Source organism: Pleuronectes platessa, chromosome 13 (assembly GCF_947347685.1).
Source record: "Pleuronectes platessa chromosome 13, fPlePla1.1, whole genome shotgun sequence".
Classification (NCBI taxonomy): Eukaryota; Metazoa; Chordata; class Actinopteri; order Pleuronectiformes; family Pleuronectidae; genus Pleuronectes; species Pleuronectes platessa.
The window spans coordinates 2,897,972-2,922,791 of record NC_070638.1 but is presented as its reverse complement, the minus strand read 5'-3'; the positions used below and the strand labels follow the sequence as shown (position 1 = coordinate 2,922,791).

At 44.0% G+C, this 24,820-nt stretch overlaps 1 protein-coding gene across 1 annotated transcript in view; it reads right to left on the bottom strand.

The window, feature by feature from the left end:
* LOC128454483 (contactin-associated protein-like 4) overlaps positions 1–22,711 on the bottom strand; it is a 37,627-nt gene extending 14,916 nt beyond the window's left edge. The window contains exons 1-9 of the mRNA XM_053437898.1: positions 22,633–22,711; positions 22,095–22,152; positions 19,829–20,007; positions 12,281–12,474; positions 7,728–7,875; positions 6,634–6,840; positions 2,759–2,934; positions 2,475–2,621; positions 409–676 (exon numbers count right to left, since the gene is read on the bottom strand). Of these exons, the coding sequence (XP_053293873.1) occupies positions 409–676; positions 2,475–2,621; positions 2,759–2,934; positions 6,634–6,840; positions 7,728–7,875; positions 12,281–12,474; positions 19,829–20,007; positions 22,095–22,152; positions 22,633–22,711 (1,456 nt within the window). The remainder of the gene's footprint in view (positions 1–408; positions 677–2,474; positions 2,622–2,758; positions 2,935–6,633; positions 6,841–7,727; positions 7,876–12,280; positions 12,475–19,828; positions 20,008–22,094; positions 22,153–22,632) is intronic.
* Positions 22,712–24,820: the final 2,109 nt, after the last annotated feature.

Genomic DNA, 24,820 nt, shown 5'->3' with positions numbered 1-24,820 from the left:
ATAAAACCATGAAATGACTAAATAGATTGAAACCAGGAGCTGATGAGAGGAGACCAGGCTTGTTACTTCACTTCCTGTCTCCTCTGTGTCATTGACCTGCTCCATGTACCTGCAGGTCTGAGTCGGGTGAAGCTCTGGGTCGAGCGAATAGATCAATATCTCATTATCGGCTCTACTTGTCTCCCTGTCAATGCTTTGCTCTGGAACCCCCCCCCTGGTCATCACACTAGGCCATCGACTGCCGCGCTCTGCCACAGCGATGTGTGAGCCGAGAAAGTACAGGAGATAAAAGGTAATTAGGTAAATAAACTACTTGTTGCAATCGTCTTAAAGGGATAGATGTAACTGTCAGTGGTCAGAGGTGGATGATGGGAGAATGGCGTCTGAAGGGTCGTCCTGGTGTCTGACCTGCACTGAGCTCCAGCAGCGCCCTGCCAGCCTTCTGGATCTGCAGCCGCAGTCGGGCCTCGCTCAGGTGCAGCCAGGCCACGCCTCCTTCGCCAGGGAGGTCAAAGGTGAGCAGAAGCCCCGCCTTGTTCCACGTGCGGAACTGGAACCCCACGGACACGCCCCCCGAAGAGGACGCCATCGGCCCTGGAAGCTGGAGGAAGCTCTGTGGGCCGGGAAACGTCACCGCGATGGAAACTGGCTCAGAGCAGGAAAAGGTCACATTGCCCTGAGACACAGAGAGGGGGGGGGGGGTGACAGCAAAAATGATGACTAGACAGATAAAACAAGGTAAAACATGAATATTAATCAGTTGCAGAGGGCGTGTCGACGTGACCTCGTGTCACCGTGATCTCATCAGCAAGTCTCCTTAAAGAGGACACGGGTATTAACATAATGATAACAGCACGGCCCGGGGATATGATCGGGGGGGGGGAACTGAAAAACACCAAAGTCACCTGTGATGTAGGAGAGAGATAAAGAAAGTGAAGAAGAGGAGGAGAGCAGATAGTGAGATGAGAAGTTCTTCATCTCAACGTCTCTGATACACTGCTTTGTTTCTAAGAGCAGCAAAACTCTGAACCTTCTCCAGCCACACTCTTATACCTCAGTTTCACCCTCATCCATTTGTTTGTTTGAAAAGCAAGATCATGCAAAAGCTGCAGGATGCATTTCCACAGAAAGGATCAGTGAAGAACCCATAACATGTTGGTGTAGATCTGTTTTATCCAGGATTTCTTTAGTTAAAGAGGACGTTCTGTTTGTGAATTTCTCAAGAAATGATACAGAGATCTCTACAAAATAAATAAGGCATGTGCGAAGTGTTAAAAATCCACAAATTTAATGCAGATCTGAATAAAGATTTGCATTTTGCGAATCAAATGACGTGTTTTTTGTGGGGGATCTTATTTTAATTTGCTCTACACGGATCTTTTCCTGCATTCACTGTTTGCAGAGCCTCTCTGTGTGCACGTATCTGATCTGCTGGTGATGATGCTTAAGTGGCCAATCAGCCTTGGTGCGGTAATGTGCTCCCTGAGTGCCCTTCTAGTTTTCTTTGTATTAATGCACCTCTCACATGAAACAGCATCTTATCTCTGGATCACATCGGGTCCTAACTCTGCAGAAAGCTCCTTAAAGAGCCGCGGCAGCAGCATTGTAATTACCTTCCTCAGCCATGCGTGTGAATCTGTGTTCCTCTTCCCTGACACTTTATGTTTTTTCCTCCTGCAGTTTGGACCGTCACTGTAACCAGAGAGCATTTATTTCTCCCTGTAGACGAGTCTGTACACGATGCACTCAGTGTGGATTTAGGAACACGTGAAGGTCCTAATGGCCGAGATAAGGAGGCATTAGCGAGAGTCTAACTTTCTGCAGTACTCTGTCCCGGCTTCATTAACCAGCCAGCGGCTCATGAGGCAGCGTACAGATGTGAGTGGTGAACCAATACCTCACCACTGAAACTGAATCTCAGTGGGAGACATCGGGGGAGCGATCAATAAGGAAACAACAGAAACTCGGTGTTGAACTGTCCTGGATGTGTGTTTGGTTCTAATGAGAGAGTCACAAACAAAATGTTCTCTCAGGGTTTGAATGACCAGAAGGGATTTAGTGGAGGAGGACATTCAGAGGCAGCTCTGCAGATCTTATTTCCACTGATTGAAGATATATGTTCTCACGTTAGGAGCCGAGCAGCCTGAAGCCTTATTACAGCTGTTCTAACTTTTAAAAACACAAAGCTGCTGTTCTGTACACAACGTTTAAACACACAATGCATCACCTGCATCAATATAAACAACCTGGTGCAACACCTTCTTGTGATGGAGCTGGGGGAACAGGACTTTATTACTTTCATTATTGTTATTATTTTATCTAGAGGTGAAGGTTAGTAAACGTTGGCTACAGCTTCTTATCAGATCAAACAAATGACCTGTTAGTGGAACCAGTTCTTAAAAGTGTATAGTTGTCCCATTAAGCCCAGTTCCCAGAATCCTTTAATGGTTTGGTGTTGAGCTGAGTGAACTCACCATGAGAGTGACCTGCTGGTCGTTGTGCTTGGCTCGTTCTATCAGGTTCAGTCCGTTGTGCAGCAGGTTCTCCAGGCAGCCGCTGAACTTCTTCTTGGAGACGAGTGGTTTCTGAGAACTTAGGCTCTGGACCGTCCCTAACATCAGCTGCATGGGCACAGACACACAAACAGTTACACAATATTACAAGTCTACTATTAATATGTAGCTACAGTAGTTTTGCACGTTTCACGCTCGTCCTGAATGTGTATTGAGACTCTGTGTATTCTGCTGCTTCACGACACCTGCTCGATGTCCCAGTGGTCGAACTCTGCAGGGATTTGAACCCTCTGTGTGTGTCTGTCCACGCTGAGGTTGAGGTGAGCGCCGCCTCTCTCCAGGACGACATGGTGCCAGTGCTGATCGTCCAACAGGCTGCCGAGGGAGGCCAGACGCCGCGGCTCCGTGGACGAGGCTCCACCTGAGACACGGGGAACAGACGAGGACACAAGGGAATACAAAATGAGACTTTCTGTTTCTCAATTCAAAGCTTTGTTTGCATTCTTTGACCAGAGCGACGAGAAGAGAGCGACAGACCAAATAAAGCTTCTCCTCTGTTGTGAATATTCAGATTTGTGTCAGAATCCCACAGAGAGGATCACAGCGAGGTCTGGTCTCATTAGAAACTTCTGTGTATCTGCAGACTCGAGTCGTGATAAAGGCTGATCTGGGAACATGGTGCGACATCATTAATGATTGATGAGCACCAGCAGGTCCGATTTAGTGGATCGGTTCTGCTCTCTCTCCCCCCCCACCCCCACACCACCAAAGAACCTGTGAGAGAAACTCTGTGTCTCTGCTGAGAGAGAGAGAGAGGGACGAGGAGAAAGAGGCGAATACAGTCAGTCATTAAAAATGTATCAGACGTTCTACAGGCCGAGACAATCCCGGCTTCACAGAGTCCGTCTGGAAGATGATGGACAAATGCATCTCTGATAGTTCAGCTCGGTTTGTGCACTTCATCAAAAAGAGGTTTTTTTTGTGGGTGAATGACAAGAAACAGTGAAATCGATACGAGAGGAGACACAGAGGAGGTTTAAAAACACACACTCTGTCGATCCATCGGCTTTGATCAATGCACCGGTTACTGTGCTGATGGAGGTGCAGACGAGAGGGAGAGGACTCCATGAGTGAGAGTTTCATTTGACGGATGATTTGATTTCTATGCTGAATAGAGGAGGAATCAATGTGAGGGGACCAGAGGGCAAACACACACAGAATGAAATGAAAATAATATTTAGAGCGCTCCCTCTCGTTTCTGTGTCGTCTTTATCTTCCTCTGTGGTTTCCCTCTTTCCAGCAGAATCTTCTTTTGAAGAAGCAAATGATTCCTGATGAGCCTTTTTACAACCTTTAAAGCTTTTTGATTAATAATGTTAATATATGTTGTTACTCTGACTGGTTGTTGGTCTATCTCCAGTTGTGTCCAGAGGCATTTTCTAGTATTGAATCGTACGGTGGCCAAGCGTGCAAATTAAAAAAGACACATGCAAATATAGAAATACGCAGGAAAAGGTCTCAACAGAAGCAAATACAGAAATCATCTTCATCAATTTGATCAGTTTCCATCGCCGCTGACGAGGAGCAGACTTCAATAACTTCACAAAGCGTTAAACTTCAGGTTCATCACTTCTTTCTGGTGTTTTTTCCCCTATTTGAAGTGTGTGTCTGTATTTGCATGTGTCGTTATTTCAGTTCTTTAACCAAAAAGGGAAAATGATGGTGTGTTATTATAATTCACAACAGCAAAAACTGTTCCCATGTGTAAAACCAACTGCCACTGAGTCCTTGAGCAAGACTGCAACATGAATTAAAATGGGGGGGGGGGGGGGTCGTATAAAAAAATCAGTAGGTCACTTCCTGACGGGATCGTGAATGTGCACGGGAAATATTAACAAGCCGCGGGTCAGCAGTTATGAAAAATGTAAAGATCAGAGTGATATTGGCACAGAGGAGAGGTCAAGAGGTCGCACAAATCAAAACATGTTTCATCTTCGGAGCACGAGGTGCACGATACATATTTCCATGTAGACGCTCCTCAGTGAATCCAGACTGTGCTCGAGGATCCTCGAGGATATGAGTTATTCTGCTGCTGAACAAGAACGAGCACGTTCAGAGAATCATCTCAATAAATAAGGAATCAAAATCTACTAATGACGACAACTTTGTGTTTCAGGTCAGGGCGGATCAGACGGGATCGGTTTGCCTCCGCTCGACAATCTGCTTTTCTCCTGCACAGGAACACTGCATCATTACAATCTCATTACAGCTGCTCACCAAATCTGATTACACAGGGAAACAGTGGCGGCTTCTATCAGGAGCTGTAATCAGCTGCAAACATCGTTTCCACACGGTAAACACACGGTTTGGAAAAGACCACTGACGCACAACTGATTCCCAGTGTGTCTGGTCTCCTGGTTCTCAGGGTGTGTGTCTCAACGTGCAGCTGTGGTAACGTCACCGGATTGTTCGTCAGTAGAAGATTAAAAAAGTATTTGTGTGTTTGCAGTTGTGTAAAATGCATTTGAGGTTTTTACAGTTTTATTGCAAGAATCTCCTGCAGTTTACTGAGATAAGAATGAAGCACATTAATATTATTATTTGCACAATAGTCCAGATAAGTTTGAATAGTGATGTTTCTATTGATTTAATGTCAGTGACTGGATTAGATTGGTCGATGCCCAATTTAAGCAATTAAGCAATTAATTTAATGGATGAAATGAAATTGAGTCACAAATTCAAGTGGAGCCACAAAACAAGACGTCAGCTGACAGCAGCAGATCTCTACAGCTGCTCACATACGACGCACAAAGAGTTTAGAACCAACTCGAAACAATTTAATCTACAATCGGGTTTTCTATCTATCTGTGTTTTCCACGACAGAGTTTCTGTTTCCATCATTCAGAGTTTCCCCATCAAGCAAAACGCAGCTGTTCCAACCTGGATGTGTTCACAGAGCAGAACCGAGCCCGAGCTCCGGGTCAACGCACACAACAGACAAGTTCAACTACACAACCTGCAACCTGAAAAGGCAACGTCGAGGAAAAAAGAGAGAGTGGAAGGGAGGAAGAGAAAGAAAAGATGAGAGAGAAGTATAAAAGGTAACTGCCCGTGAGAAACATGAGAGGAAAAGGGTCCAGGACTGGAGAAGCATTGAGAGGCCGAATCACACAAACAGTGTCGAGGGAGAAAAGTGAAATGATGAGATGGAAAGAAGAGGAGGAGGCTGCAAAAAGCAGAAAGACACTTCTGATATGAAATAAACAAAATGATTGGGCGACAATAAGAGAGAAGATGGAGAAACGGACAGAAATACAGAGAGAGAGTTTTCAGTGTCGGCCTCTCTACGAATGTTTAATCGTCTCTCGCTGAGCTGCAGCTTCTTTTCGTGGTGTCTCCGGTTTCATAAGAGAAGATGAAACATTTCTCACTATATAGCAAGAGTCTTATTCTTTGTGATACAACAAAGACATCAGTTCTCTGGAGCTGAATCTCTTTGTGACGCATTTACAAATGATAGAGGCATTTAAATCAGGTGTTTAAATCCCTCTTTCATTTCAATACAAGAGGGAGGAAATATGAGATGTTAAATGAGGTGGAGGAACACTGGATGGATGGATGGAGGGATGGATAGATGGAGGGATGGATGGATGGATCACTGATGAGAGTTGAGCTATGTGGCCATATGGTGATGATTCAGCATGGCAGCCTGACAACCTCTGGTTTTACACCATTAAACGCACACACATACACAAACGCACACACACAAACACACACACAAACGCACACACACACACACAGACACACACGCCTAAGGCACGTATCTAGTCCCGCAGAGTCCGGCCCCAAACACATGCTTCAGTAAACTGGAACCATCCATCACTGCTGTAACTAGATAGAGATGCAGCAGAGCCAGGATTTAAACCAATCACGTTGCAGCTTGCAGCCAGAACTCATATAAACTTATCAGATATCAGGGTTTTATTTTGTCCTGGAGCTGATACAGATGTTCTAGAACCAATTTAACAACAGGACAGATGTAAGAAGTCATTTTGAGGGTGATCTTCAGACTGTTAACCACTGACTGACAGGGACAGACTCAGGATCTGTTGACTTGTACCTGGTCCGAGCAGCAGCTGCAGTTTCCCTCTCACCAGCTCCAGACTGAAGCTGAGTCCCTGTCGTCCCTCTGCATAGAGCAGCGTCCCAGAGTTCTTCAGGGTTTTGAACTTCAGAGAGATGATGTCCCTGGATGTCCTCCTGGGGCCGGGACTGGGCCTGAACACCAGACCACTGCTGCCCCCGGCAAGGCTCACCAGGTCCGAGGCTGGAAGACACGACGTGGAGAGAACCAGCCGGACGTTAGGGACATGTCCCACAAAGACACTTTGAATCCTTAAACAGCAGCAACTGAATTAAACATAGATTAAAATTCTAACACACAAAATCACACACGTTCAAACAAGTTATATAATTATGTGGTATGTGTAAGAAAAACATTAGCAGAAGGTGCAACAGTCATTTCTCCAGGAGGAGCAGCAGTGATATTAAAAAGCTGTTAACATTAAAAAGGGGTGAATGAGTTAGACATATGTTTCTGTGCATTAAAACACTGTGAGTGTCTACCAGATGAAGACACACTAACCCACACACACACACATACACATACAATCAACAACATGTATTACTACGGCTACAATGATAACATCATGTTTGGTCCCTGTTGAATTAAAGGTACATTTCAATTTAATATATTAATCAATCAATATGAAAAACTTTGTGAGAAACCAATACAGGCTACTAGTAAATTAATTGAAATTGTGAACAAAATTGAGAGTGAATTAGTCATATGGACAAATTACAAACCTTAACCATATCAATAAAGTAATAACTTGAATCTGTCCCTCATGTTTTAAAGAGGCTCTTATAGATGTTGCCTCATCAGCTTTTCCCTCTTATCACATTAATTCAACAGCTCCCTCGTTACACTTCACACAGGTTTCATATCTCAGGTCGATGTTTCTGCTCGTATCTGATTTTGTAAATTACATTCTTAACGCGCTGCGCATATGTAATTAGCTTTAATCCATTTTAATACTGAGTTCACTATGAGATAGCTTCAGTCTCCTGAATATGAGATGAGAGCAGGTTGCACTAGTGATGCAGATATTGATAAAGCGATCAGCTCCTTGTGATGGAGAAGAGGACACTCACCATGAGGACACCCGTAGGTCTCCAGCCGGAGTCCGATGCGCCCGCTGAGGTTCCAGCTCAGAGGGAGGAGGCGGAGGAAGCGAGCGATGGCCGGCTGCTGCAGCTTGTACTGAACCACACTGTCTGCGTTACTGTTCCCTGGGAAAGACTGGAAACACACAAACAAGGAAGAGGAGGTTTTAACGAGGGCTTTATTCTACAGCTTTATGAAAGCATAGTCATTAATGCATTAAAGCTTTTGCTCTCTACGCAAACAACAAACTCGACAAACCTACAAAGTATTGTGTGTATTATGCAATTAAGTGGAATAAGGTTCATTTCTTGTGTGTGGAGAAAAGGCTGGCTGGCTTGACTTGATTCAAGTTTTAAATTCATCCAAACAATGCAGAAAATAAGTCAAAAGTTTACTTCAAATTACTTTCAGGGAGGCAACTCTCGAACGACACAAAACTTTTGCAGAAACAAAACTCTCATAACTGTTTTTAACTTGTTTTCCTGTTAGTGGTGACAGAAACATAAATGATGCTCAATCAATCCAGATGTTAGATGATTGATGAAGATATCACAGAAGCTACAGCGATCAAACCTTCTTCATCCTCTTGGGACGTTATCAGAATTTATTGGCGATTCATCCTGTGATCGTTTTCGATTTGTCAGACACGACCAAAGAGCTGAAACCGACCACACAACAGATAAACGCCTGATTGTGTTTATGTGCTGTTGTGTTGAGATGAGCAGTAAACAGTCTGTTCACCAGATCTGCAGAATGATCCTCCAGCTGATGGTGAGTGTGTGTCTGACTGGGCTGGTTGCCTGATGGAGCGCTCTCCCTCCATCTCTCCCATCTGCCCATCCACCCTGATTACATCCCCCCCTCCAAGTTGTCATGCAGGTTAACTGGCTCCCCCCCCGCTGCTGAGTACAAGCTTAGATGAATAATTAACTTGTTAATTCCTCTGGAGTCGAGAGAGAGTGGCGCCGCTGAGAGACACTGTGTTGTGTCATCTTTAATAATTGTGTGTCTCACAAGGGTACGTTTTTTCTTTTTGTGTTGAAAGCTTTTGTCATTCTTACAGCACAATGTGAGCTGAGGAAATGTAATGACACAAACAGCAGCAGACACACAGTGATGATCCTAAAATACTTGTTTTGACTTTGTGATACCACTCCAGATTGTGTGTGGGTGGTTTGTTTACATCTGAGTTTTCAGTTAGATTCATAGGTCACATTTTTTTCCGGTGAAGCAGCTGCACAGTTTTTCCTCAGATGATGAATTAGAAGAGAACGAGAGAACAGGATCTGATTTACTTTCTGAAACATGGTTCGACTTTCTCAAACTGTAGGAAGAAGGTAAATCTGCACTTCCACCCACTGGGTAGAAATTAAGCTAAAATATCCGTCGCCATCTTGCAGTCTATCCTGCAGTCAGCCACCAGGGGGCCACCAGGAGGCCCTGGCTTCACTTTTGGGTACCTGTCATGTCGTCCATCTTTATAAACAGCCTATAGTTGACAGTGTGAGTTGTTGGCCATGTTGTCATTGGATGTTTTCTATGCAAAGGTAAAAATCTGTTAACCCCTTAAAGCCTGAATTAATTTCCAATCATAAAAAAATTAAGTGGAGATTGTTAATTTCAATACAGCATTTACAGTAGATATACAATTAAGGTATGAGGCAAATTAGCGACATTAGGCATAATGGGGCATAACCTTAATTTAACATATTTTCCAGTCTCTTGTATGTAGATTGATGTTGCTTTTGATTGAAATTGAATAAACAACATATGTTTCTGTACAATCATTGCTGTTCCATCATCACAGTATTTAAAATACAGCTTAATAAGTCAAAATGCACAGTCCCAAGGGGCTAGTATGTATTCTCCACTTCGACCACTAGATGGCGGCAGAGTGCTTCCAATACATTCCTTGGTATGTGTAGTATTTGCACAATCAGGCACAATCTTCACCTCGGCGGCATTAAGACCGGAATGGGGTTTGAGGCAAATTCGCGACATCCGTCTACAAGGGGTTAACATGAGTTGGTGACAAACTTTGTTATTTTATTTTAGTCCAATTTCAAGCGTTTACACAAAATCGTGAGATAGAAGGACGACATAACTTTAAATCATCCACTTATATTAAAGCTCTTTTCCTTTCAAAGTTTTACAGAAAGCGATGAGAAGAAGCTCCGCCCTCTGGCCTTCAGCTGAGTGGAAGGTGAAAGCCGGAGCCCAGCAGGTCGACGTGTTGTGGTGAATCCGAGCAGCTCCGCCATCAGCTCTCCTCTGACAGCCTCTCTAAGCCAGGCCGGCTAATTCACAGAAGTTCAGAGACTCTTTGAAACGAGACCGGGATGGAGCGTGGTTTATGTCGAGTGTCAGATCAACATGTTTCTTCTAAGCTGCGAGAAGCCGCTCTGTGCTCTGACAGAGAAGATCCTCAGTGCTGAGATTAACTGGATCCTCTCCCAACCAGGACGATTCTCATCAGAAGCTCTGCAGCGGATGTGAAGAGTCACGTTAATAAGTCCATGTTGGTAACGTGACTCGTTTGCTGCAGGATTTGCAAGTTAGAAACTCAATCTGAATATCCTGGGTGTGTGCTCGCCAGTTTTCCTCCACAACAACAACAAAAAAAAGCACAACTTTGAATACCACACACACACACACACACACAAACAAACCCACACTGTACACATTATTGATTCCAGCATCCGACACCGCACCAGACTGCACCGCTCGCATTGTCCGGGCCAGAAGAGCAACCCCCCCCCCCCCCCCCGCGCCGCTCTGTGTCCATCAACAGCAGCTTAAGTGTTTTGGCAACAGGTCCACGCAGTCAGCAGAGCTCATCCATTATTAATGAGGTGTCAAAGGCTCCTTATGACTGTGATTATCTCTGCAGGACAGACTGATCCCTGCAGGCCACAGCCACTAACCGCCATGCGCACTGTCAACACCAGGGTAATAGTCCAGGCAAATGAGCTGTAATGAGCCCGAGTGCTGCTCGCTCTCACGTTTATCCCCCGACACCTGAGGTGCTGCTGGGATATCTGTGTTGGATAGTTATGAAAAATGCAATTTTCCTTCTTTACTCTTCTGTTTTTATCTGCCCGGTTAAACTCTGCTGCTGTGACAGAAATGAGCCTCGAACGTGAGTCATACTTTTAATCTCTTCCTGACACTGCACACAACGGAAATGTGTTTTTTGAGCTGTGAACTAAATGATATGAGTTATATTTAAATATCACATTTATTACCAAATTTATACAAAGTCGATATCGTTTTAAACTTTCTTGAACCTTCCAGAGACTGAATTTCGAGGAAGAGACTTAGAGAGAGAGAGAGAGAGAGCTAGATAGACAGATAAATAGATAAATAGGTAGATAGATAGATAGATAGATAGATAGATAGATAGATAGATAGATAGATGGATACAGATAGATAGATAGATAGATAGATACAGATGGATAGATATGTAGATAGATAGATAGATAGATAGATACAGATGGATAGATAGATAGATAGATACAGATAGATAGATAGATAGATCGATAGATAGATAGATAGATAGATAGATGGATAGATGGATAGATAGATACAGATAGATAGATAGATAGATCGATAGATAGATGGATAGATGGATAGATGGATAGATAGATAGATAGATAGATAGATAGATAGATAGATAGATAGATAGATATGCAGATAGATAGATAGATAGATAGATAGATAGATAGATAGATAGATAGATAGATAGATAGATAGATAGATAGATAGATAGATAGATAGATATATAGATAGATAGATAGATAGATAGATAGATACAGATAGAGAGTTATTGATCCCTAAGAAATGTAGGGACAATATACTAAATTTAAAGTGAAACTACATGAATGATCTGTAATATGATTAAGTCATGTTTGAGATTAACATGTTTTGTTTACTGTGAATAAAAATGCACACATACTACTACAACTTTAGTAGTAATACTAGGTTATAGGGAGGATAAATACTTCCTACCAGACACAGGTGAGAATATATGAATATAGTTGAAGTTAAATAACTGTCGTATATATTCTTTTAAGTTTCGTTTCCTTCACACATCAGAAATTGTTTGTGCTTGTTAAAAATATTTTACACTAAAGTCTCATAGCAGAAAAAACACCTTGACACTTTATCTTCTATGTGTCATAATTCATGTATAAATGGATTTAACACGGTTTTTGAATGATACTGATAATTTGTCAGGAACAGATGTGTGATTTAGATTTACTGCTTTACAGAGGAACTGGATCTCGTTGAACAACTCCTTTATTAGACTGTGTTCAGATGGACGACAGCACTAAGTGACACACAATGAATTTTAAAAAAGCAGCATATTCATCCATGTCAGGGAAACAACTGCTTCAGCCAATCAGACGATGTCGAGTAGAAACTTCTGATAAAAACTGTCTCCATCGGCAGAAAGTCGATTTCTTAATTCTGTCAGTGGAATAATCAGATTTTGTTTTCTTTTTCCATTTTGGTGACGTGCATTCCATCATGGACTCACCCCGAGGCTGTCCTCCTGTCGGTACTGCTTCCAGTTGTGTCCCGTGTCGCTGAACATCAGCAGGTAGGACGTCAGCCAATCGGAGCTGCCGTATCGGCCCTGGGTGGCGACGGCGGTGATCCTGGTTCGCTCCCCCAGGTCGACCTCCAGCCACTGAGACCTGTCTGAGGTGAGAGGGGACCAACCTCCAGCTCCTGTACACAGAGACAAATACAGACAGGAAGGATTTAGTATATATCAGTCAGTTCTTTTTGTGTGTGTGTGTGTTTTCAGATTTTCTGATTCACATACAGGTATTTAAGACCTATTCCAGTTCTCTGATGCTCGAAGCAGCCGATTGGCTTCACTCCAGGACACCACAGGAGTTTTTCCAACGTAGGAAAAATTGAATTGAAAGACCCTCGAGCCGTCAGGCGGCCGCTGTGTGTTACGCAGAATGTTCCCTAATAGCCGTTTTAGACACAGCAGCTACATGTTGGCACGAGTTCATTCGTCCTGATAGATGAAAAGAGAGACGCTGAAAAGAAAGCAAACCTCTGCCAAGACGCCACGATTTTCCAATTTGCAAACCCGCAGCCTCCACAGCTTCTCACGCCTCTTCTGTCATTTGTCTTTAGAGTCTCCTCTGAGAAAATGTTGTTTTTGTTCAGCAGACATGAAAAGAGTATCTCATCTTCTCACCTTCATTTTCCTTTGGCTCACAAATGCACCAGATGTGACCAGTAAGAGACTTTTAACGTAACGTTGTGGGGCGACTGGGACATGTGTCCTCTAAAAGTTTTTTTTAGTGAATTCTTTGCCTTTGTTATTCTTTTATTTCTATGATTTTCATCTCTCAAATCCTGACACCCTCCTCCCTGAACAAACCTCTTTGACCTCGACGTCTCTTACCAAACGCACTAATGGTATTATTGTGTGTTATTACATTCCCCACATCATCAATAACAGATTGCAGTACAATGCATTGATTAGTTGCAGAGAATGCCAGACCATTTTCATCCCTCTCCAAATATAGCATTGCTCTGATCTATTGATTGCTTTTACAATCTGCTTGTAAGTCTGAGCCCTTTGCCATATGAAATATAATCAATAAGAGATTGTGGAGCCACACATTGATTTGTTTTACAGCCCCCCCCCACCCCCGCAGGTTCCTTTCCCATGTTGCACATCAACATTAAAGAGCAGGGCTGTAACATATCGATCGGCTCTATTCAGAGTCAGTAGGTCGAGAAAATAAAAAACAAGGTTCGACAGAAATATGTTGATGAGTTTAGATTAAAGTGCAGTTTGCAGTAGTTCCTGTGTAAAGTACTGTTTAGTGTTGTGTTAGCTAGTTGCACATATGAGTGGAATTGTGTATTATCCGACAAATAGTTAAATACTTTGAATAAAATCCGTATGAATAATCACGTCACCTGATTTACTGTGTCCGAAGCTCCCTATGCTGTCTGTGTGTGTGTGTGTGTGTGTGTCCGTGTCCGTGTGTGTGTGTGTGTGTGTGTGAGAGTGTGTGTGTATTTTCTGTGTGTGTGTAGGAAAGTGCTTGGTCAGACCAAACACCAGATGGATGTTACTGAAGAAGCTGGCTGTTCACCAATATCCCACTGAGCAGACACACACACACACACACAGACACACACAGACACACACACAGAGAGAGAATCAGACAGACACAAACATTGGAAGTCGATAAGCTCCTGTGAAGCTTTAAAAACAAACAGACAAACAGTGTAAATACTTATCAGCCTGTTTCTGTGCAGCTTAAGCCTCACTAGCATAAAACTACATTTTTAAACAGGCAGATTTTTATCCCCCGGCTCCGCGGGACGGTGCTGGTTTGTTTGGAATTCTGTGCAGAGGCTGAAGTCACAGCCGCCTCCACACACACACACACACACACACACAGACAGACACACACAGAACAGCAGCTGTCAGATGTGGTGGAGTCGTGTGGTCCTGCAGTCTAACAAACCGCTCACACCTCACAGTTGATCCCTGCAGGTGAAGGAGCTTCTGTTCTTCTGTTTCACCTTCAAGCTCAGAATCCTCTTCACCAGGATTCTCAGGTACAACACCTGCAAACATCCAGTCACTGAAAGAGCCTGACTCTTCTTCTCACGCTTGGTTTTACTTTATATTCTGATCCCAAAGACCTCACATGGGGAAATCCTCTAAACCTGAAGAGACCAAAGCCGATCAACAGTGATGCAGATAAATAATAAACCTATAACCAGCATGTCACAGCAGATCCTGTTTCCTGTGTTTCCTTTGTAACACGTCCAAAGAAAAATGCAAACAGATAAATAAAGATCAAGACAACAGAAGGTTCAAGTTTCAGAGTCAAATATTAGTTTCACGGCTGAAATCGAGCAGCAGAAGGTCGGCTTGTTGTTCCTGTAGTTGTCGCCCTTCAGATCAATATTAGGTTTGATATCACACGTGTGGTTGAATCTCTCTTCGCTCTTCATCTGTGTCGTTCAAGCAACATTTGTTTCTTTTCATCCTGACGAGCGGAGGAAGTGCAACTGGAAAATGAAGTGTTTTCAGTTGTGTGTCCTTTATTTTGTCATCAGTCAGAAAGGGAGTGTGTGAACACCGAGCGTTGGCAGGTGGAGGAGAAACGCTCGGTCTCCACCGGTGGAGCCTGATCTTCAAAGAGCTAAAGGCCAAAGCTAATAAGCACTTGACTAAGAGACGTGTCCTGTGACGGCTGAGAGGACGAGAGCCGACACGCTGACCTTTTACTCATGAAGATGAGGCTGTGGAGGAGAAGAGATGAGAGAGAAACAAACTCAGAGGCTGAGAGACGTTCCAGTCGTTTACTGCTCCCGCCCCGGTGCGTGTGATTGAAACAGAGGTTGAACATGTGGCTGACGCTCTAAACACTTTCTGTCACGGCTGTCACTTTAAATCAAAGACACCACCCCTGGTTTCTCCTCCACTCACGGCATCGATCAACAAACCGACTCTTACCAGCCACCGAAAGACGCAATTACAGTTAATGACGGTGGGGGAGTGTGACATCACTGGTTCTGACAGCCAATTAGAGCGCCCCGCTCGCCCTCAGGCTTTACCAATCCAGAGACAGGGAGACAGCAGCCTGTGGCGACATATAGGTCATTACCCAGCTATAAAATAAACCAGCATTTTAATTGCTTCTCATTTGTGAATGTTATTATTCAGGATGTACATTCAATTCCAGCCGGCCCATTACAACCAGCTGCCAGTGGAAGACTGATACCTCAGCCATTACAAATACCATGAGCCATATTTGTATATACTGCTATTTTATTGGACTGTACAGCTGGACTTTAAATATATATTTTACACTTTTTAGGCCACTCAGATCTATATATGCATACTGTACTAGAGGGTGCGTTGCTGTGGTACAACATTCTATTCATTTCATGCTCCATCTCCTCTTCTCCTCTTCTCCTCTTCTCCTCTTCTCCTCTTCTCCTCCACTCCCCCTCCTCTAATTCCTGCTCCCGACTCCTCTGTGATTTAGAGATCGATCGAGGTTCTTCATCACTGGATGTTCTCCTCCTGTCAACGTGTCTCCGAGGAAGAGGAGGTGAATTCACCGGTGAATTCTAAGTGGAAGCTTTTCACCAACACGGCTCCTATTGGATTATTGATTATTGATTGGTCAGATTAACTGATGAGGGCAGTCGGGCTGTTGTGGAAGCAGCTTCATCACCTGAGAGCTGAAATACCTGCAACACCAGCAGCAGCTCTTCCATTCACCATGTGGTTCCTCACCTGTCCACCAGGGGCCCTCAGTCCTCTCCTCCTTTGCCTCCTCACCTGTCCCTCATTCCACAGTTTAAATTCACCTGCTTCCTTATTTTACTCCTCAGGCCTCAGTATATACACTCAGTGTGTTCTTCTCTCCTCTATCAGATTGTTGCTACAGCCTCACTACCCTCATGTTTAGGCTTATTTTCATATTGTTGTGTGTTTTGTAAAACTGCCTGTTTGACATGTCTGGTTTTGTGACTGTCTTCAAGCCCAAAATCCAAGTTGAAACAATTTAATGAGACCTGGGCTGCTCGGGCTTTCTACTAGAACTTTTAAACTATTTGAGATATAATTATAGAATAAGATAAATCATGCATTTCCATAAAAACTTAATTATCTTCAGTGACAGAAGACGTGTTTTTCAATATAGCAAAGACATAAGCAAATACAACTCAGTTCCTCCACTTCAGGCACCGTGACACAGACAAACAAAACCCCCTCAAATACAAACACCCAGTAGCTGAGGTGAAGTTACTGATCCTCTGTGTCACTGGAGAAAGACAACTGAGTCATTTCAGGACCATTTGCTGCTTATTCAACTTCACATAAACTAGAATCGGCCTGAAACTTTATGGCATGTTCAGCAAATCAAATATGCACTGATTAAAACATGCCTCTGGGTTCTTGGCAATTAATTGGAATTCATTAATTGCAGTCTTCTAATTTATGTCTGTCTCTGTTTTCCCTATAATTAAATAGCATGTATTTCCAGGACGTTATGAATAAATTATTAGACAAATATTGGCAACTTGTGAACCAGTAATTTATTCACAGATATGAAAACTCTTATTTTGCAGAATAATCAATGCAGAAAATGTGAAATTTAAATTTATATTCTTAATTCAGGTTCTGTATATTTGGTTTAATGGCTGACATATTGATATAAGAATTGATCAAACTCTATATGTAGAATTAAAATACAGAAGGTCCATGAATCTTGCAGGATGAGGGACAATCCTGTTCCACAAAGCAAGAAACCAAGTATAAAGTAAATTGAGAGTCTTGTTTCATCCTGGATACTTCAGCTCTGACACCTGAAACCAACTCAATTTGTCTCCATCGCAGCGTGTGTGTGTCTGTGTGTGTCTGTGTGTGTGTAACAGGTGAAGGCTCAGGCTGCACAGCACATCTGTTCTCCTGCTCCACTGTTCAAGCTTGACGTGAGGCCGCTCTGGACGGCAGCTTCACTATAAGGACGGCGGATGGACGGATGAATAAAGAAAGGACTTCTGAGTTATTAATAATGCACCGATATTCCACCTGACAAGAGCAGGGGAGCGACAGGAACATGCAGAGACACGCGAGTGAAGCAGAGAGGAAGCGGCCGGACAGGTGGAGGAAGAGGAGGGAGACGGGTGGAGGAGAGAGCAGGCATTGTGACAGACAGACGGGTGGAGGGAGGGAGGGAGATGAAGGGAGACGGGTGAGAGACAGACTGTGATAGAGGCTCCGAGTGGGAGCTCGTCGTTTGCATGAGAAAAGCAGGACTGGATGGAAACTGCAGCAGAATGAAAACGTGTCAGACGGACAGAGGAACCTACTGAGCCCCGAACACACAACGTCTCCTGCAGCCAACGCACAACGCACAACACACCTCCTCTCAGAGTGTAAAACCAACACTCAACTCAATCCACACACACAAACCAGAGCAGCGTCCAATTAAAGTTTATTCCTCTTTTAAATCCAATTCATTAATAAAGTGATTACCGTGGCACCGTCACTCTTTTTTCTCTAAAGTCTATTCCAGCGTAATTGTTGCAACATCACTGATAATTGTCTGTGTTGCCGGAGGGGCGGAGGGGGGGGGGGAACACACATTCAAACATGAAGACTGCTATTAGCACCTGGCACGAAGACAGAGGTGACTCCATTAGTTTCCACTGATGATAACGTGATGAAGGAATATTCAAATGATTGTACGGGAAAATTAAAGAAAGGGAAAAAGCGGAAATCCAAATAAAAAAGGATTCATTCATTCTGCAGGAAGAGGAAGTGGGAAGTAAGGAAGTACAAATATTGTGTTTCTGTTTGTAAGTAGATATTTCAGGTGTTTGTACTTTCAGATTCATATCAATCATGTTTTCCATCTTTATTTACAGTTTTTGAATATAACTAATTGACAATTACTGCGATTTAGTCATTTCTCATGTCACTCTGCTGCATTTGTTATATCATAGGACAACACAATATTATAATGAGTTGTTCATAATCCTCAACCAAGAGCTACATGATTACATTTTGACTTCTGTCATGATGGAGCATCAGGCTCTGATCCCGAACACCAGCATCCATCAAGTACCGGTGGAACTTCAGAGCCTCGTTTGCTGAGTAAATGAGCTGAAAGCAGAACGTGCTCCTCTGAGAGCGACTGGAGGAGGCCGAGTGTTCCCAGCAGCAGCAGGAGATGGAAACTAGACGGAGAGATTTATTCAATCATCGATTTCCTCCGCAAACATCTGTGATCGCTCGGCCGCCTGTCGCGGTCAGAACAGCTGGAGGAGGAACGTGACTCAAACCTGCTCCTCTCATCTGGACCGGAGGAGGCGCTGGAGTGAGACGACAGCTGAACGCACGGCAGGATGAAGTGAGTCTGCTCCTTCATCGCACTCCCACTGCTAATTACTGCATTTTCTCATCTTGATTTGAGTTTCATTGCTGAGGGGAAGCCAGGCACGAGCCGTCAGACACATCTACATCCAGTTTGCAGGTTTAAATAAGAGGTAGTGACAGGAATAGATGTGTTTTGTGTTGGATCGTGAGCAGCTTCTCTCTGCATCTCCAGCTCCTGCTTGGTTTCCCAGGTGGTGAAAGTCTTTCCCCGTCTCCAGCTCCCAGCTGAGTCTGGGCTCAGATGTCAGGATGAAGCAGCCGAGCTTGTTCCAACCCTGATCCTCATTTTGTCAAAGCCTCACGTCAAGATCCAGCGCGGGACCCCCTGCTGGGGTTTCAGGCTGGATGAGCAAACACCACCCACATGTATCCTTCTGGCAGTAAACCTCCAACACGACGAGACCATGAAGCTACAGCGTGTTCTGTCTTTTAGATTCGTCTTGTCTGTGGGAAACTATTCTGATCCTCGGTCTCCCTCCAGAGCACCAGTGAGTTACCTGGATGTTTTGTTCTTCGGGTTCTGAGCTTCAAAACTCACTCTGAGCTCCAGCTCCTCTTTATAAAACCATCACGTACGGACATGTTCTTTGCATTGAGTCAATTCTCCTTTGATCCACATTCTGGAGATCCGTCTTAATAGCAACGTCCAGGGTGCAATAAAATAATATTCTGAATATATTTAATGCAAGCTTAAACTTTTATATTGAAGTTTTTTAGTGGAACCTCAAATCTGCAGCGTTGCCAGTTGCATTTTATCCAGATGCCTTATTTTGAACTCCTCTCTCTCTTTCCCTGTCTGCTGGAGTGTTTCATGGGACTTTGTGGGCCCCGGGCTAAAGGAGCCTGGGGGGGCAAACATCCAGCCAAACAGAAAGTAGGAAAGTCTAACTGTAGATCCCCCCCCACCATCCCACACACACCACACATGTATTAAGAAGTTAAGAAGGCCTCATTCTGTGGTTTCTGATAATGGTGTTGTTCTATTCTCCTGCTCGTAGCTGATCAGAGCACTAAGCAGGTCTCAGGGGCCCCCTTTCCAGCTCAGGGCCCCGACACTGGCCCCCCCTGTCTCCACACCTGTGGGCCTCTGAATAAAGACACATTCAGTCCCAGTCAGCAGCACAAGTGTCTCCTCACCTTCTCTCCTGTTGAGTTTGGCGAAGCCGGCGGCGTGGCTGCTGGACAGCTGGGAGGAGCTTCTGAAGGACGCCGGCGGCAGGTGGGACACCAGCGGGCTGTCACATGCTCCTGTCGACCAATCACAAAGCAGAGAGACACATACACAGTTAAGACTTGTGGATCCCTTCGTATATTTTCTGCGTTATGCACATGTGACAGGAAAACTGCAGAAGAAGTCAGGTGCCGGACGTCTTTGCTCCATTAAAGTTGATATTTTTGCAATATTAACCACAAGCTCTCAGAAATATGGAATATTTCCCTTCTCATAGTTACTTATTATTCATTAACTTTGTCAGGAGTCATCCAGAAAGGACCATTCATAATTCATATATCCCCTTTCCATCCCACATGAGCTGGAACTAAATATTGAAATGAGAATTATATCAAATATACCTAATATTTCAAATCCAACATAATCCAATATAAAAACAGTTAGGTGCTCGGAGGAGTCAACATATAACCAAACACTGCAGCACTTGTTGTGAGTGTTTCAGCACAAAGCAGAAAACCAAAGCTTGTGTAGGAAAATCAAATTTCACCACAGAAGGTTGATGCAGAATCATCTCTCCTCCTCTAGAAAATGATAAATCATAAAAGCAAATGGATGGAAGCCTTCAAACTTCTCCTGCAGGGTTGAGATCAACAGTGGAAACCACACTGAGGATATCAGACGCAGCAGGAGATGAATTACTCTCCGACTCTTTTAGTCAAAAACTGTTGAATTGTTAAGAAACTCTAACAATCTCCAAATCGTCTGAGCTCTTCAGGACAGACACTGAGATTCACTCTCAACCTCAGAGCTGCAGAGTTTGTCCAGTTTAGGCCAAGGGGGAGTTTTAATTTCCCTCTTCCTTAAAATCAAAGCTTCGAAAATGGAGGCTTCACATGGAAACTGCTGCATCATTATTCCAACCAGGTCTCTGACAATTATTAAAACACAAGAATCAGAGCGGAGCCTGGTCTCTGAGAAGAAGGTTTAATGTTCCCCCGGTGGAATCCGGTCTCTGAGCTGTAACGTATTAAATGACTGAACAGTGTAATAATGTCCAGTTTGATGAATGAACAGTGTGAGTGTCTCTGGATGGATGAATGGAAGCTGTGATCAGGTGGAGCTGTGGAGATGAACGGTGTTTGGACTGGTTCCTACCGGCTGGATACTGACGGATCAGAGGAAACCTTCACTTTAATGGTTTATGGATGATCGACTGCAATAAAAGCTTCATATATTACACATGCTGCAATAATGAACAGTGATGGAGCTGGTTTTAATCGGCTTCTCCCCCCCCCCCCCGTTCTCCCAGAGACATAAAACACGAGTTATCACAACACTCTTTACTCTTTCTGCTGATATTTCACTTGTTTGTTGAGTTTTCATCCCACTGAGGAAAGAGAGTTGAATGTGTGTTCAGTGAGAAGCTCTGTGGTCGGCCCAGTGTAATTACATCTCACACAGAAACACACAGAGACTCATGAACATCAGCTCCGTAAATATTCATCATTTTCCTCGGGAGCTGCAAACTTTAAAGTCTGAAGCCTCTCTGTTAATGGATGTTGTTCTCTGCAGCAGAGACAAGAGCCAATTACTGTGATTCACGTCGGGGCCCGATCCCCCCCCCCCCCCCCCCCCCGACCCACAGCTCTGGCTTCGATTACTCTGTCAACACTAATGTTCTTCATCTCAACAACACCAGGTCTTCATCTGCCTCTTCAGCTCCACCACAGAGAATAATCATAGTTTCGGGGTAAATTACCATAAACCAACCGTGAACAGTTGTTTTAAAATTGATATCTATTTTATTTTACTGATTATATATATGATTGGAAGAGCAGGAGGCCTCTCCGGCTTGTGGCTCCGGTGGAACTCCTCCTGGTCGTATTTATCCCTGCAGGGCCTCGGACTGACAGACACTTGCTACTGTGGAGGTTGAGTGAGCCCTCAGCATGAGAAGCAGGTGAATTACAGTTGTCTGAAGAGGAGGAACGAGAGGCTCGGCTCTCCAGAGCAGAGTGCTGTAATTCTCAGAGGTGATGATGTGCGGTGAGAGAGCAACCTCGCTGTGGTTGAGAGAGAGCGAGAGACAGAGAGAGAGAGAGAGAGAGAGGGGGGGGGGGGGAGCGGCAGGAGTTTAAAAATGCTTTTTTCAAGAGTGGACGTCGCTGCCAGTGTGACCAGTGGAGCACAAACAGAGGGCTCCCAGCAAAATGGAGCTAAATGTTGAAACACCTGCCGGACGCTGCAGCCCCTGAACCTCCACACTGACCCCGACTGGGTGGGACCTCTCCTGGATAAAGATCACATGGAAGAAACACTCAAATCTCAAATTTGACAGATTCTGCGGAGATGGCTATTTGGTGATTACCACCATTTTTTATGTTTTCACATCTTCTAAAGCGACTCCAGAGAGCTTGTTTTGATCCATTTAATGTCCTTTCCATTTCCATTTAATCCTGTTGCCATTTTTAGAAAAAGCAAATAAGAGGGATCGGACTCAATGTACAGGGCTTCTGTGCATGATGATGATTTAAATCTCTCCAGCAGTTCATCCATCCTTCACTCCTCACGTCAGCTCTCATCATTCAAGGTGAGTAAACTGTGATTCTGACGGCAGAATAAGAAGGAAGTCTAGAAAGATTTCAAAAGAGAGAAATCCCCGGAGTGCCGAGGCCTTGGCTCCGTCGAGCACGATTAATCACCGGTGACATGACAGGTGGACTAATACTTGGCACAGGAGCGACAGCGAGGGAGGCCACGGCTCATTCACCTGCATTGTCCACTTCTCTACTGTTCTGCCGAATAACAAAGTGGCCCCATCGGAGACCCTGAATACCGATGAGCTCCATCCATCACCTCAACAAACAGCAGCGCACGGGAGGTCCCGCTCTTCAGAGCTCCATAAGCCACTCACACCCCCGAGTCCAGTGCTTCTGAGAAGGAGCCCGGCTGAATCACTTCTCCATTCGGAGCACATCGCAGGAGGCAGGATAATGAGGCTGGTTGGTTTTGCTCCGGTGCTCTAACAATCATCCTCAAGCAGAAAAAACATCTATTTTACTAATGTGCAGATTCCAGGTTTGACCCGAACAGATGCAAACTACTCCTTAAGAAGCCAGAGGAGATGTAAAGGCTTGTGTCTGAGTGAGTGTAGCTGGAAGCAGAACAACCGGGCGTCTTAACGAGCTGATTCCAACTTTTGAGTTCGAGCTGCATTAGGCAGGATTCTAATAAAAGATAAGAATTGTATTAAATCACAGCGTGAGTCTGTGCAGAGAGCAAACGCACCATATCTGAGACGGCCTGTTTTCAGTTCCCATCTGCTCGCCCCTTCTCTTTTCATCTGCCGCACACAAATACAGGAAGTTTTCCTGAACTAGGGCAGCGACTAATGACTTGTTTTCATTATTAATAATTGGCTTTTTTTGAATATTTATCATTTTGTTTGTAACACAATGGGAAATGTTGTCAAATCAATTGTCAAACCCAAAGATATTAAACATGCAAAAAACATTAAAAAGACAATATAATGACAACAAAGGATTTATGAACCCTGAAAGGTCACAATCATATTTTGAGGATTACTTTTGCATTCCCTTGCAATAGTTTCCAGTTTGCATCATGCAACATCTCCATCATCCATCCATCATCTGTACCACTTATCATTTTGAGGGTCTGTAGCCAAACCCAGCTGACATTGGGAGAGAAGGGGGGGGGGGGGGGGGGGGGTGCAACTGGGACACCAGCGACAGAGTTCCCGGAGCAAACCAACGCAAACTCCACTCAGAAAGATCTAAACCAGGATTACTAATATCTATGAAAATTTGAAATCTGGTGTGAGTAACAATCTGAATGTGTCTGATCTCAATCCATTCATGCACTTTGGTGATAAAGTGGTCAACCAGCCTCGGTGGAGACACGTGCTGTTCTAGTTGTATCACTGTATGAAAGCAGTGTTCTGTCTTTTATGGACTTTTTAACTTTATCAACCACATGGATCAAAGAGCTGCGGGTGAAAAGGAGCCAGCTGTCAAACACTGGTACATCTAGAGAAATGACATCAATGAAATGTAATGAAATGAATCTATCCTCTCTCTCACTTACTATCAAGTATTTCCCTGTTGATCTACTGATCCATCAATGAACCAAATGTTTCAACAGCACAAGATAACACAAATATAAACATCAGAAAATGTACTAATGTCTATTAACCAGACCAACAGAGTGGATGAGGCGCTAACCCACTGATAACACTTTGTGGTTATATTCTCTTATATCTTCTTCGTGCTCCCTCTTTTCTGGATTTACATTCTGGCCGAGACAGATAGAACAAGCTGATTAAAACTGCTGAATAATTCAAACGGGAGCCAGTATCTGCTCTGAAGCCGCCTGTGGCCCGACTTGTTAATTGATTAATTGAAATGCAGAGCAGAGTGCTGTGCTAACTAATAGCCTGAAGGTAAGGACATGGCTGCAGCTCTGCTCTCCTGCTTTCCGGAGCAATGCTCCGACACAAATTAATAGCACAGGATGAGAGAATCTGATCGGGCTTCAGAGCAGCATATGGCACCGACAGCACAGCCACACGGCATCTTTGAAAACTTCATTCAGTCGTTACTGCAGTTTATTCTGGTTTATTCTGTATGAAGTGACACTAGCTGAAGGATTTTTACATCATTTAAGAACGTTTTCAAAAAACTTTAACCATTGGTTTCCCAGTTTTCCCAAGCTGCTAACATGTGGGATCCTATCTGTGTGTGTGGCACGTTTGCATGTTCTCCTCTTATTTTCTCCAGGTGCTCTGGTTTCCTCCCACAGTCCAAAGACACGTTGAGACTCTAAATCCTCTATAAATGTGAATACAAGGCTGAACATCATGTGTCCACCCTGTGATACCCTGTCAACCGGTCCAGGATGTTCCTGCCTCTGGGCAAATGTTGGCCGGGATAAGCTCCAGC